Source organism: Dendrobates tinctorius, unplaced genomic scaffold (assembly GCF_039654945.1).
Source record: "Dendrobates tinctorius isolate UK_male_01 unplaced genomic scaffold, ASM3965494v1 ptg000028l, whole genome shotgun sequence".
Taxonomy (NCBI): Eukaryota; Metazoa; Chordata; class Amphibia; order Anura; family Dendrobatidae; genus Dendrobates; species Dendrobates tinctorius.
The window spans coordinates 76,524,151-76,538,302 of NW_027361696.1; the positions used below are offsets into that span (position 1 = coordinate 76,524,151).

The 14,152-nt window shown below is 40.2% G+C and overlaps 1 protein-coding gene across 2 annotated transcripts in view; it reads left to right on the forward strand.

The window, feature by feature from the left end:
* LOC141085558 (myosin-binding protein C, fast-type-like) overlaps positions 1 to 14,152 on the forward strand; it is a 184,662-nt gene that overhangs the window by 122,287 nt on the left and 48,223 nt on the right. For both annotated transcript variants that reach the window (XM_073571011.1, XM_073571012.1), the window contains 9 exons: positions 3,824 to 3,956; positions 5,606 to 5,730; positions 7,476 to 7,581; positions 7,686 to 7,852; positions 7,931 to 8,096; positions 10,236 to 10,342; positions 10,586 to 10,615; positions 11,393 to 11,532; positions 12,991 to 13,150. In XM_073571011.1, coding sequence (XP_073427112.1) covers positions 3,824 to 3,956; positions 5,606 to 5,730; positions 7,476 to 7,581; positions 7,686 to 7,852; positions 7,931 to 8,096; positions 10,236 to 10,342; positions 10,586 to 10,615; positions 11,393 to 11,532; positions 12,991 to 13,150 — 1,134 coding nt within the window. The remainder of the gene's footprint in view (positions 1 to 3,823; positions 3,957 to 5,605; positions 5,731 to 7,475; positions 7,582 to 7,685; positions 7,853 to 7,930; positions 8,097 to 10,235; positions 10,343 to 10,585; positions 10,616 to 11,392; positions 11,533 to 12,990; positions 13,151 to 14,152) is intronic.

Sequence of the window (14,152 nt, forward strand, 5' to 3'; positions counted from 1 at the left end):
TAGAATTATCATAACATTTCTTATAAGATTGAATGTAACTGCTTAGCTTTTAGGACGCGTTTACACAAAGGTGTAAAAAGCAATTGTCCAATTTTCATCCAGAAAAAATAGTAATGCGATACTTATGATCCATGTGGGATCCGATTTTTTTTTTATTGGAGAGCACTTGCCCAATATCATACTATGAGACAGTGTAGATCTGCGATTTTTTTTCTCACGATGCAGGTGCCTCCAGAATTCGGATCGCACTCACCAATACAAGTCTACAGGTAGATTAAAACATTGGACTGCACATCCAAGCACAGTCCGACATCTGGGAACTCAGACAATGGAGGAGATGGAGAAATTAAGTTCTCCATCTTCTCCATACCTGTGCTGTGATTCTTTCATGCAAGAGAATTGGATCACATAAAAATGACACTCAGATCACACTCTAACAGAGTTCGAGCCGAGTGTCTTTAACATAATCAGCCCGTGTGACCCTGACCTTAATCTTACTATGTTGAGTGACAACATTAATTGCCGCTTTTTTTAATGAAGTCTAGCTTTTTGGGAAACAATTTCATATTCCCAATTTTCCCAAACACTACTTTCATTATTTTTTATTGCTAGGATATGCCATCACTTTATGAACTTTGTCACCCTCTCAATTAAGGGTGATGGGACTAAAGTGCTGGAATAGTGCTTAGTGAATAAATGTAAGTGCAATAGTATTCTATTAGAAGTTTACTAATTTTTCTCCAAAATGTGGATTTTTTTGGAATTTGCTTCCTTGCAGATTGAGGAACCGCTGATTTCTGAACCATAATGGGCTATCAAAAGGTTAAAAAAAATTAAAATTCCTTATACTCACCTCACTGCTCACCTCTCATTACTTACCACCACCTATTCTGTCCTCGTTTTCTCACTGTATCTTGTCATACTCTGCCACTTGTGCAGTTTAATGAGCCTGGGAGGTTTCTGCACATGTACGTAAGTAGGTCGCGGCGTACATCATGATGTCACTCATGACTAGAGTTGAGCGAATTTTTCAAAATCCAGTACCGATTAAGATTGACGACGAATATTATTTATGCAATATTCGCCGAACACACCCAAATGTCATTGGAGTAAATGTGAGTAGAAATGAACGAATATGTTCTAAACCGATCGTCAAACAAATTTGGCACAAATAGGGTACCAATATGGCATGAATATGGTAAATTCAGATTCGGCGACCGATTCCGAACATATTCGCTCAACTCTAGTCATGATGTCACAAGTTATTGCGCACTTCCGCAGAACGATCTCTGGCACATAAAAGCCAGATGTCTGTCACAGCTTGAGGGGCTCAGGAAATACAGTATGAGTGGCAGGGAGGCTCAGAAGATGCGGTGAGGACTGGATGGGTGACAGTGATTAGCGAAGGGGCGGAAAGGTGTCACACACCGACCGAATTTCAAATAATGGCAAATCTCTGTTTTCTCAAATATGTTTAACCCCTTAACGACCGCAGATACGCCTTTTAACGGCGGTAATTGAGTGTACTAAAACCACAGCGCCGTTAATTCACAGCGCTGTGGAGAAAGTACATAGCGCCCCCCAGTGTCAGATTTTCTCCGGGGTCTCGGCTGCCAGGGGTAGCCGAGACCCCAGAGAACATGAATCAGTCGGATTTTACCGACCCTGCTTTTGCGATCGCCGTTATTAACCCTATAACGGCGACCACAAAAAAAAGCTGCGTTTATGCATTAAATTTCTCTTTCCTCTTATGTGATCGCACATCAGAGGAGATAGAAATAGGGTCCCTGATCCCCCCCTGGTACCTCTCCGTGGTCCTCCGTTCCCTCCCGGTGGTCCCGCGCCCCCCCCTGCATCCTCCGATGGGCGCCGCCATCTTGAAAATGGTGGGCGCATGTGCAGTGCGCCCGCCGGGAATCTGCCAGCTCCGGCTGGCAGATTCCATTCATTATTTTGATCACTATGATAAACGATCATAGTGATCAAAATAAAAAAAATAGTACATAACCCACCCGTTTATCACCCCCTTATATAGGCAAACATAATGAAATAAAGAAAATATTTTTTTTTCAGTTTTCCATTAGGGTTAGGGCTAGGGTTAGGGTTGGGCTAGGGTTGGGCTAGGGTTAGGGTTGGGCTAGGGTTTGGGTTGGGCTAGGGTTGGGCTAGGGTTAGCGCTCGGGTTAGGGCTAGAATTAGGATAGGGCGAACTAGGATTAAGGTTAGAATTAGGATTACGGTTGGGATTAGGGTTAGGGTTGGGATTAGGGTTAGGGGTGTGTTGGGGTTAGGGTTGGATCAAGAATTGAGGGGTTTCCACTATTTACCAACTTTGGGGGTCTAAAAATTGTGGTCTAAAAAATCACTTTTGTGGAAATAAAAAAGACTTTATTTTCACGGCTCTGCGTTTATAAACTTCTGTGAAGCGCTTGGGGGTTCAAAGTGCTCACCACACATCTAGATAAGTTCCTTAGGGGGTCTAATTTCCAAAATGGGGTCACTTGTGGGGGGTTTCCACTGTTTAAGCCCATCAGGGGCTCTGCAAACGCAACATGATGCCCGCAGACCATTCCATCAAAGTCTGCATTCCAAAATGGCACTCCTTCCCTTCCGAGCTCTCCCATGCGCACAAACAGTGGTTCCCCTCCACATATGGGGTATCGGCGTACTCAGGACAAATCGCACAACAACTGTGGGGGTATGATTTCTCCTGCTACCCTTGGAAAAATAAAAATTTGGGGGTGAAAAGATCATTTTTGTGGGAAGAAAATGGATTTCTTATTTTCACGGCTCTACATTATAAACTTCTGTGAAGCACTTGAAGGTTCAAAGTGCTCACCACACATCTAGATAAGTTCCTTATGGGGTCTAGTTTCCAAAATGGGGTCACTTGGAGTTTTCCACTGTTTAGGCACATTAAGGGCTCTCCAAACGCAACATGGCATCCGATCTCAATTCCAGCCAATTCTGCGTTGAAAAAGTCAAACAGCGCTCCATCCCTTGCGAGCTCTGCCGTGTGCTGAAAAAGTGGTTTACCCCCACATATGGGGTATTGGCGTATTCAAGAGAAATTGTACAACAAATTTTGTGGTTGATTTTCTCTTTTAACACTTGTGAAAATAAAAAAAATTGGTTCTGAAGTAAATTTTTTGCAAAAAAAAGTTAAATGTTAATTTTTTCCTTCCACATTGCTTTAGTTCCTGTGAAGCACTTAAAGGGTTAATAAACTTCTTGAATGTGGTTTTGAGCACCTTGAGGGGTCTAGTTTTTAGAATGGTGCAACTTTTGGGTATTTTCTGTCATGTACACCCCTCAAAATGACTTTAAATATGATGTGGTCCCTAAAAAAAATGGTTTTGTAAATTTTGTTGTAAAAATGAGAAATCGCTGGTCAACTTTTAACCCTTATAACTTCCTAACAAAAATAAATTTTGCTTCCAAAATTGTGCTGATGTAAAGTAGACATGTGGGAAATGTTATTTATTAAGAAATTTGTGTGACACATCTCTCTGATTTAAGGGCATAAAAAAAGTTTTAAAATTGCAAAATTTTCACCATATTTCCGTTTTTTTCATAAATAAACACAAGACTTATCGAAGAAATTTTACCACTAAGATGAAGTACAATATGTCACGAAAAAACATTCTCAGAATCAGCGGGATCCATTAAAGCGTTCCAGAGTTATAACCTCATAAAGGGACAGTGGTCAGAATTGTAAAAATTGGCCTGGTCATTAAGCAGCAAACTGACCCTGTCGCTAAGGGGTTAATATTAGAAAATATTAACGATAATGATTGACTAAATTTCTTGTTTTATTCTGTAGCTTTTACCAGGAAGCTTGATAACTGTTACACGGTAGACAGACATCAGAAGATTAAAGTACATGTAGAGGTCTCCAACCCTGATCTTCCGGTAAAATGGATGAAAAATGGGCAAGTGATAAAACCCAGTGCTAAGTAAGTGAAAATCTGGATTGTGACCTTTTTTTTACATAGTCTTCCAATACCTTTAAGGTTTTGTGTCTAGTTGACAACAAACTCACCATGATTCGTCATCACTGTACAACAGGGGTATAATGATCACAGTTGCAGAGGGTAGGACTGCCACCGGTCCCGTTCGGGAGAGGGGGGTCACTGAGTGCCTAATCCAGTCTAGGATGGGGAACATTACTGCAGAACAGGGCCAGGATGGGGCATTTTCCAGGAAATGGCCCATAATGGGGGACATTATACCAGGAAGGGGCTCGGGATAGGTGCCATTATTCCAGGAAAAGGCCCTGGATGTGAGACATTGTACCAGTAAGGGGCCTGAGATGGGGGACATTTTTACTGAAAGCATTCCAGGATGGGGGACACTATTACAGGAAGGCATCAGGAAGGTGGGCATAATTATATGGGGCATGGGTAAACACATGTGTTCATAGTATCCAGAATGCAACAAGAGCTAATACTTCTGTCCAGCATGCAGGTGAGGGACAGGTCAAAATTTTGCACTGGGGTCCATTGGACTCTAGTTATGCTACTGCTTTGAGATCATGATCAGATGTTATATATTGAGCTGGAATGGACTTATTAGGTAAAGTCGTATTAGTCACGATTGACACTATGTACAGTAGATGGCCTGTGTCAGTCCCAAAGTAACTCTACAAAGAAACCATAAACTAGCTAGCACATATGAAATTCCATCTGCAGCTCAGAAGTGAACTATGAATTATGTCTGAAGATTTATATTTACAGCTCCACCTGTCTTTCTTATAGGGGTTCCCCTAGTCTAGTGCAACTAGATAAGCAAGTGCTTCCTACGGGTATATTATATGCCGGGCAGGTATTGGCATTATTGTGTTAACTATGTGGGTATATTTTCTTTATTAATGCTAGATCACCCTCATAGATGATCAGGGGCCCCACACAAAATTTAATTCAGAACTTCCTATTTGGTACAGATTTGAAATAAGCAAATCAACTGGTGACCAACCAAATTTGTCTTGAATTTCATGAATTCCCAATTTTTCATTGATTTAGTTAGCAAAAATCCAGCAAAAAAGAGGCCATCCATGTAGCTTCTCTCTAGATCATCTCCCCTTTCCTTCTGATCACTTTTTGATTCTTCCGTCATTAAGTCTTTCACGGTCCTCTGGTCAGTGAATTGGATCGCAACTATGTGATGACATAGTTATGAGGCTTATGGCTGGAAGATTTGAAAAGTGACGAGTCACCAGATGGAACGATGGGAAGACCTGTGGAAGCAGGACAGTTGAGGGTCTGGCAGATGACCGGTGGGTATATTCTTATATTATTTTTTAACCCATTTTTGTCTGACATTTATTACGTTTTGCAGTCTGAAGCGACATCAAAGCATAATAAATGAATAAATGTCTTTTCACTGCAATTTCACAGCAATTTTTATCCAGACGAATGTTATTCAATTCAAGCAAATCCGGTCAAAACAAATTTCAAGAAGTTAGCTCCTCTCCATTACAGATGCAGATGACCCTAATTTCATAAACAGAAATTCTAATTCATAAAAACTTGAATTTCCAGAAAAAGTAACTGTTTTCTGATTTACCGGAATAATTAGGTAACGGTTACATCTTTTCTCTTGACAGATATGTATTTGAGAATATTGGCCTTAAAAGAATCCTGACTATCAATAAATGTACTCTGGCTGATGATGCCGAATACACGTGTGTTGTTGGTGATGAAAGATGCTCCACAGAGCTCTTTGTGAAAGGTACATGAACACTGAGACGTATATATGTCAGACTGTTGTGACAAGGGCCCACCAGTAACCAACTCCAGGGCCCCACTTTTCAACTACATGCAAATGTGACATTTTCCTCAATCACAAATTTATATAACAACTAGCTGAAGAGCCCGGCGCTGCCCGGGCATAGGAACTAACTGTGGTTAGTTATAGCAAATTATAATTATCCTCCATCCCATAGTCCCGTGCCCATATACCCATCATACATATCCTCCATCCCATAGTCGAGTGCCCATATACCCATCACACATCCTCCATCCCATAGTCCCATGCCCATATACCCATCACACATCCTCCATCCCATAGTCCCATGCTCATATAACCATCATACATATTCGCCATCCCATAGTCGAGTGCACATATACCCATCACACATCCTTCATCTCATAGTCCCATGCCCATATACCCATCATACATATCCTCCATCCCATAGTCTCGTGCCCATATACCCATCATACATATCCGCCATCCCATAGTCCCATGCCCATATACCCGTCATACATATCCTCCATCCCATAGTCCAGTGCCCATATACCCATCACACATCCTCCATCCCATAGTCCAGTGCCCATATACCCATCACACATCCTCCATCCCATAGTCAGCCATTATGACATCATAGTGAGCGGCGGGGCTTGCAACCTATGATGACATCAGCGGCACCATGGCAACCATTATGACATCATAATGAGGGAAGGGGCTTGATACACACACACTTTTCCCCATTATGTAGATAGGGGCAAAATTGTTTGGTGAATTGTAACGCGTGGGGTTAAAATTTCGCCTCACAACATAGCGTAGGACACTCTCGGGGTCCAGACATGTGACTGTGCCAAATTTTGTGGCTGTAGCTGCGATGGTGCGGATGCCAATCCCGGACATACACACATACATACATACACGCACACACTTGAGCTTTATATATTAGATAAACTGGATAGATTGTTAAAAGAATAAGATGCTGTCTCTGTCTGTGCATAGTGATTGAAGTATACAATGCAAAGTACTGCTCATATAATGGGATGGTGGCCCACTCTTGCACAGAGATCCACCGGAGGATTTTCCGGGTCCCCTGTGGACCAGTCCAAGCCTGTGTATGTTCATTTAGGGATCATGCAGACTTCCATGAATGTCGGTACCACGGCACTTCTATATATGATGCACTTGTAGAAAATCAAAGAATATTTTGAATATATTTATTTAAAGTGCAGGCAATTCAAAAAGTGAAGACGGTTCGGTTAAGTGACCTTCATCAGTTTAACCCCACATGAACAAAAATCGATATATGAACATACATTAGCACGAAATCCACAAATCAATTGAAATAGGAAAAAATCAAGTAAATATAAATTCTAGTCGAATAAGGATGGAAAACAATCCATGATAAATATGAAAGGATAAAAAATGGGTGAGACCAGTAATCCAAAATAATATTAGGTTCAGTAAGACAACTGTGATACTATACCTATAATTAGCATCAGAAGTGCGAAACAACAGGAGCTTATACACGTATATAACAGTATACAGCATGGTAAAGATCTGAAAGCGAAAACTTTATGGAGCATGTAACCAAGATGGAGATGTCTACATTGGTTTATGGAAAAATAAAACAAAATAACTCTATAAAGGTGAACATATTTCCACTGACATAGTACCAAACCCATAATCAAAATATTTTGGAATATTGAGTTCTTATTTTCTTTTCTTATTAGAGCCCCCAGTGACAATTGAAAAACCCCTTGAGGACCAACAAGCATTTGTGGGTGACAAAGTGGAATTAGAAGTGGAGGTGTCAGAGGAAGGAGCTCAGGTTGTCTGGTAAATCTCAAAATTCTGATACATTTTTTTTTTATTTTACAACGTGTGTGTCATGCCATAAGTGAAGCTCTGGTATATTAACATTACCTTTGTGACTTCTAAAGGACGAAAGATGGAGTAGAGCTGACTCGTGATGAGATGACAAAGTATCGTTTCAGAAAAGATGGCAAAAAACACATTTTGATCATTAATGAAAGCAATAAGGAAGACACTGGGCGATACGGAGTGGAAACTAATGGCGGATCTTGTGAAGCAGACCTTGTAATTGAAGGTACTTTTCTGTCTATGAATGCTTGATTGTTGTCCGGATTTATAAGCTCAAGCTCGTTGATGTCAATATTTCTTGCAGATAAGAAGCTAGAAGTCCTGCAGGGAATCGCTGACTTGACTGTAAAGGCAGCCGAACAAGCCGTCTTCAAATGTGAAGTTTCAGATGAAAAAGTGACTGGCCGGTGGCTTAAAAATGGGGTGGAGATCCGACCAAGCAAACGCATCACTATGAGTCATAAGGGCAGGTAAAAAGCTCTATACACATAGATACATTTTATCTTCTTTCCTCTCCATAGGTCAATCATGTACCCTCAATATTCTCCCAAAGACTTGCAGCCATCTTCTACAGCTAACAAGAATGGTCCTCTCTTTGACCTCCTTTGAATTATTGTCTTTGAACAAAACATACTGGAGACTAGACTTCATGATCTCGAAGACCGGAAGGGATACAATTCCATATGGACAGGAGGACATCATTTTTTAAATCAGAAGAGGGTGTCATAAAGTAAAATGACTCTAGATATGTTATTTGGCATGGTATACGTGTTCTTTTGTTCCAGAATTTAAAGGGCTTCTGTCAGCACATATTTGCTGTGTAATCTGAGATCACCATGATATTGGTGCTTAGACCCTAATTCCAACGGTTTCAATTACTGAGCTGTGTTTTGCTATTTCAAGACAATCGGTGTTTTATCAACAGGAGATTATCACTACTGGATTAGGTATCTACTGCCTCCTGGTCCAACCACGGCCCCAGCACTGATTTGCAAATTTCAGTGTGCACAGAAAATTGCCAATCAGTGTTGTGAGTGGTGTTACATGTTACAGAACCACTCAGCACCCAGAATATGTTGTGCAGTTATATGTATGTATAATAGGTTCCATGTGAGATGCATGTCCCTAATGCATCAGTTTGCAGGCTGCGCCCTTGGGCAGAGGGGACACGATATTCTCCTTTTGTCCGCCCTCCCCCCACCTTTGTAATTCCCACAGTAAACATCGGCAGGCTCCGGCCACCTGCGACTTTTGTAATGTTTGTCTGGCCTGCCGCTTTTCTATTGGCCGGCCCTCTGTATCTGTGTGATATATTCTGTGTCCTATGAGTAAATACTGGAAATACGTGGAGAAGCAGTGCTCTTTTATATGCGCCCATGTAACCAAGGAATTACAGCCAGCGTCATTCATTCAGACTCCAGCCAACGCAGAGCGGACCTCCGAAAACAAGGGGTGGTACTGAAAGAGGTACCCCAGCTTGGTAGACCCCGTTACACTGGTGGCAGCAGTGGGATATGATACCCCTTCTACAGGAGGAAAGGAATGAATGGAAATCAACTACCAGAAGTTAAAGAGGACTACATTAAAAGATCTGGTGGACGCCCGAGGGTTGATCGCCAGCAACAAAACAAAAGGAGAATATCGTGTCCCCTCTGCCCAGGGGCACAGCCTGTGAACTGATGCATTAGGCACATGCATCTCACATGGAACCTATTATACATACATATAACTGCACAACATATTCTGGGTGCTGAGTGGTTCTGTAACACATAACAGGTGGGGTTATACACAGCTCAGCATTCTAAGCTCTGCTAGATGTGCAGCAAATGAAAATATGATTGTATCACTACTGCTGCACCCAGTAAATGAAGTGACACATCACTGGAATCGGGGTCTCTGTACCTATATTATGCTGCTTTCAGATGGGGCAGCAAAAACCTGGTGCCAAATTCCATTTAAGGACTTCATACAAATTAAAAAAATCAGCCCCATCTACAAATTTCGACAGGACCAACCATCTATTTAGGTATTATGGAGGCTTTCATATGCTTTACCGACAAATAATGTTGAATTTCAACTTTCATTTTCCAATGTGAAAATATGCTGCAACAGATGTTACTTTTCTCATTGAAAACACAATTATGTGCAAGTGAACTAAGTGCTCATGTTTGTGGGGAAGTCAGAAGAGATACAGTAGCAAATTTGACTTTACCAAATGAAGGACCACTCACCTTGCCCTGAGCATTTTTCAACTTGTAGTGTTTTGTGTGTAGTGTATTTTAGGTCTGAAGGGGTAATGTTTCTCCTTGTAGAGAGTGACATGCCTGACATAATAGTGTAAGGAGACTTTTAGGCTAATCAGTTCTCCTCCGGATAATTAAATGGGCAAATCACATCTTCACATCTTTAGAGAACTTGAACCTTAGTGTCACCTATTTGAGGTAGCAATCCAAAAAGTCAATATCGGCCCTTTAAAGAGCCTTGCCACATGATTTAGGATAAAAGCCAAACCAGAATCTCAATTTGCAGACACATGTTTAGGGGTCTATTACATTTTAAGAATTTTAAATTTCTCCATTACATACCTCTCTATTATTATGTCCTTACAGAATCCATAAGTTGGTGATTGATGATGTCAAACCAGAAGATGAAGCTGACTACACCTTTGTTCCTGATGGATACGCTTTGTCTCTTTCCGCCAAACTCAACTTCCTTGGTAAAGAATAACTACCGTAACTAGAAACCAATTTGAAACCCTTATTGTTTATTTTTTTAGTATAAGTTTATTCAGTTTTTAATGCTGAAAATGTAAGTTTTCTATGGAAAGTAGTAATTATTATTAGTTAATTCAAGAAGTCGTACAAACCATAAGTAATAGTAAAATACAAAAAGAGAAAGTTATTTATGAACTCATAAAATAAATATATAAATAGGGTATAATTTTTTTTCTTTTTTCCAGAGGTCAAAATTGAATATGTTCCACTGGAAGGTAAGACCAAAATACGTATTCTGTTTTTTAAGGCTTATTCCTATCTCAGTCGTTTATGACATTGTGCATGGATATGCTACAAATATACAAGATAGGACAACCTCTTTTAGTTGTAGAATTTTTCCCTCTACTAAAATAATCTTTAAACCTTTTATTTGGCTTTATTTAGATCACTATTTAATAAAAAAAAATGACTCAAAACACTAATAGTTTCCTAATTTGTAGATAAAGTGAATTTACAATGAAATATTGTGAACGAGCATTTCTTGAGAACAATTGTCGATAATCTTTCAGTGTAAACATGATGCCAAATGCAGGATGATCGAGCAAAATGATCTTTTTTTATTATTCTCAGCAGCACATTGTCCTGAGTAAACGGAACAGGCGCTGCCGAGAATAATTGAGATACCATTCAATTTCCATCATTTACCATGGTCAACAAGTTAATAAACATTGGCTGATCAGTAAATATTTATCGATCACCGGTCATTTAGTGCTACCATGTAAATGAACCTTTAGGCTTTATTAACATCTGCCATAACGAAAGACGCAAATCCTTGTCTGACCTGTCATAGGACAGATCACAAGACCCAACAGACCCCTTTGACTTCTAATGGGGTGATGTGTTATTTTTCCAACGTGCCAGCAAGGGTAGGGTAAAGGAATAATCATCTAACATTTAGAAAAAAATTGGAACATTTTAGTCCAAATAGTTATGGATTAAGATTTGTGTATGAAGCATTAGTAAATTTACTATTGTATCTTTATTTTCTCAAGAACCACCAAAAATCCATCTTGACTGCAGTGGAGAAAAACCGCTCAACACCATAATAGTTGTGGCAGGAAACAAGTTACGCTTTGATGTCCCAATTACTGGAGAACCTGCCCCAACTGTTACTTGGTTTAAGGAAGATGTGGTAAGATCATTACTATTGTTAATTCCATGAAGAATGGATCAAGGAACTTATTCGAAACCTACAGTATGTTCCCATTAATTGTTTTAATGTGACCTTGATTCATCAGCTTGATTTGTGTTACTAGTTAACAAGGTCTAGAAGTTAGAGATCATTTATGGTGATATAGGAAGGAACATGGCTGGATCGATATCACACAACTTGTCATTATCCTGTAGTGGAAGAATGGTCAAACTTTTGCAGTTTGTAATTTATTTTTTGTCTCCCAGGTAAAGCAGATTAGATACAGACACACATGACCCATGGGGATGCCGCTACACATTTTTTTCCATGAGCTCATTTCAGATGCTTTCATTATAGTGATAGCAGCCACAGTTATTTTTTTAAGCTTGTCTTTTCTCATGACTACTCTACTCAAACCCATCTTTCTACTCTTTGCTACAGAGAATATTAGCTGTAAGATATCGTGTAGCAATGTACAATCCTTGCATTTTACGTAATTCATACTGAACCTTTTATGAGAAAAAAGCATATCATGGAGCAGATTCCAACTTCTATAGGGCGGCCATAAGTTATGGCACCCATACACATTAAACTATTGTTAGACAAACCCATCAATATCTAACTGTTGGACCGATAATGGTTGTGGAAGATGTCTATCAGGAATATCTGACTTTGGGCTGACAATCACATTTTTCTCCCTGGAATAAGCTGTCAGTCAACTACCTTCTCATAGAGAAGACTGGAGCTCTTGGCCAACCAACACTCCTGTGTATGGGAGATTCGATTTAGATGATTATTAACCGAGCAATTGGTCAAAGCATGATATGGCCAACAACCATCTAATGTGTATGGCCAGCTTTCGAGTCTGGTTATCTAGTCCAGGGATTCATTGGTCCCCATGGTAGGGTCTGCTAATAAGATCTTCTGTATGGATCCCAGTGTACAAATAGTAAGAGATGCAGAACACATTGTGTCTTTTTATCACTAGTGTTGGTATGTATGTTCTTAGTGGTCACAAAACTTCCAACTCATTTCCCTGAAGGATTTGTAGGTTTCTATGTATAAATATTCCTTACTGTATTGCATAATCTCCTCTAGTTTGGTTTCTAAATTGAAAAATTGCATTTACATTAATAATTTTGACCGTCCAACAAGATTTTTCTGGTGTTGGGAGATACTTGACCCATGAGTCACGTAAAGCACCACATAAGTCTCAGTTATTTAATAATGACGTATTCAGATATTCACACGGATCACATTCACGACCTTGAAGTTAAAGTCTACAACCTGCATCATGCGACGAGGCCTATTGGATTGTTGGAAGATGCTATTGGAGAATAAAATGTACAAATGATACATAAAACTAATCACCTTTTATATATATATAAATATATATATATATATATATATATATATATATATTTTACAACTTTTTAAATGCATTGTAATTTTTCCCAGGAGTTTACTGAAATTGATGGAAGAGTACGTATTGATGCAAAACCCGATTTAAGCAGCTTTTTCATAGAAGGAGCAAAGCGAGAAGACGAAGGCAACTATAAAATTGTTGTGACCAATCCTTCTGGAGAAGATTCTGCTTCACTATATGTAAAAGTTGTCGGTAAGTAAAGACACACTGTCATGTTGTGATACAATTTCATCAGATGTGTTCTTCGGTTTAGAAAACTAATTTTCATAAGCCACATTAGGGAATTCTGTGGTTGTTTCCTGTTTAGGATCTCATCTCATGAGTACATGGTTATGAAGAGCATCTTTGGAGGACCAGTCTTATCCTGCATTAAAGGAAATCCATCAGTTTGATCAACCCTTCTAAGCTGTCTATATGGGCATTTAGTGCATAAAAAGCTGAATAAAATGATGTAGTATTCCAGAAAAATCCACATTTTTTTAAATTAGTGAATGAGCTGTTAAGATCTATGCGCCGGACATAGATCTCGCTGAGAATCTGCCTCCAGAGCTTATTTTAAATGAAAGGAGTGTGCGACATGAAGATCAGAAGAGCAGACTGTCAGTCATTACTTTTCTCAAGGGGCAATGGTGCACCCCACAGGGCCGTGGGGTACTCGATACCGGGCCGGTCCTTCAGGGAATGTTGCGGCAGTAATGATCCGGTCCGTGGAGGAAAGTTTGTAGGGTATTAATTTGTGATGCCACCCATGGAGTGCGGCAATAAGGTGATGGCGTGATGGCCAACGTTGCCTGAGGAGACTGGTGGGGCCGCTGGTGATGCAGCAAAATTGTTACAGCTCTCCACGGGTAGAGCTAGACCCCAGGGCAGTTATAGTTCTTATAAGGGATAGTGACATTGGGGTGCAAGACTGAAGGAATAATGAATAACTGCAGACACATGAACTGTAGTTTCCTTTACCTTTACTTGATGGTTTGGAATGCAGACCAGAGCACTGCTAACAGATGAAAATGGAGGTCCGGACAGCCTGGAAGCAATCTAGGGTCCCCTAAGCCAGTTGGAGTTGTAGGCCTCCTTGCTGCACTGTTCTCTGAGGTCCTTGCTGCTTAAAGCTATGCTCGAGCCTTTGTTCCTTATGGTCCCTGTACTTGCCCATATGGCAGGCAGCTTGAGCCTATTGCAGGTGTCGCTCCT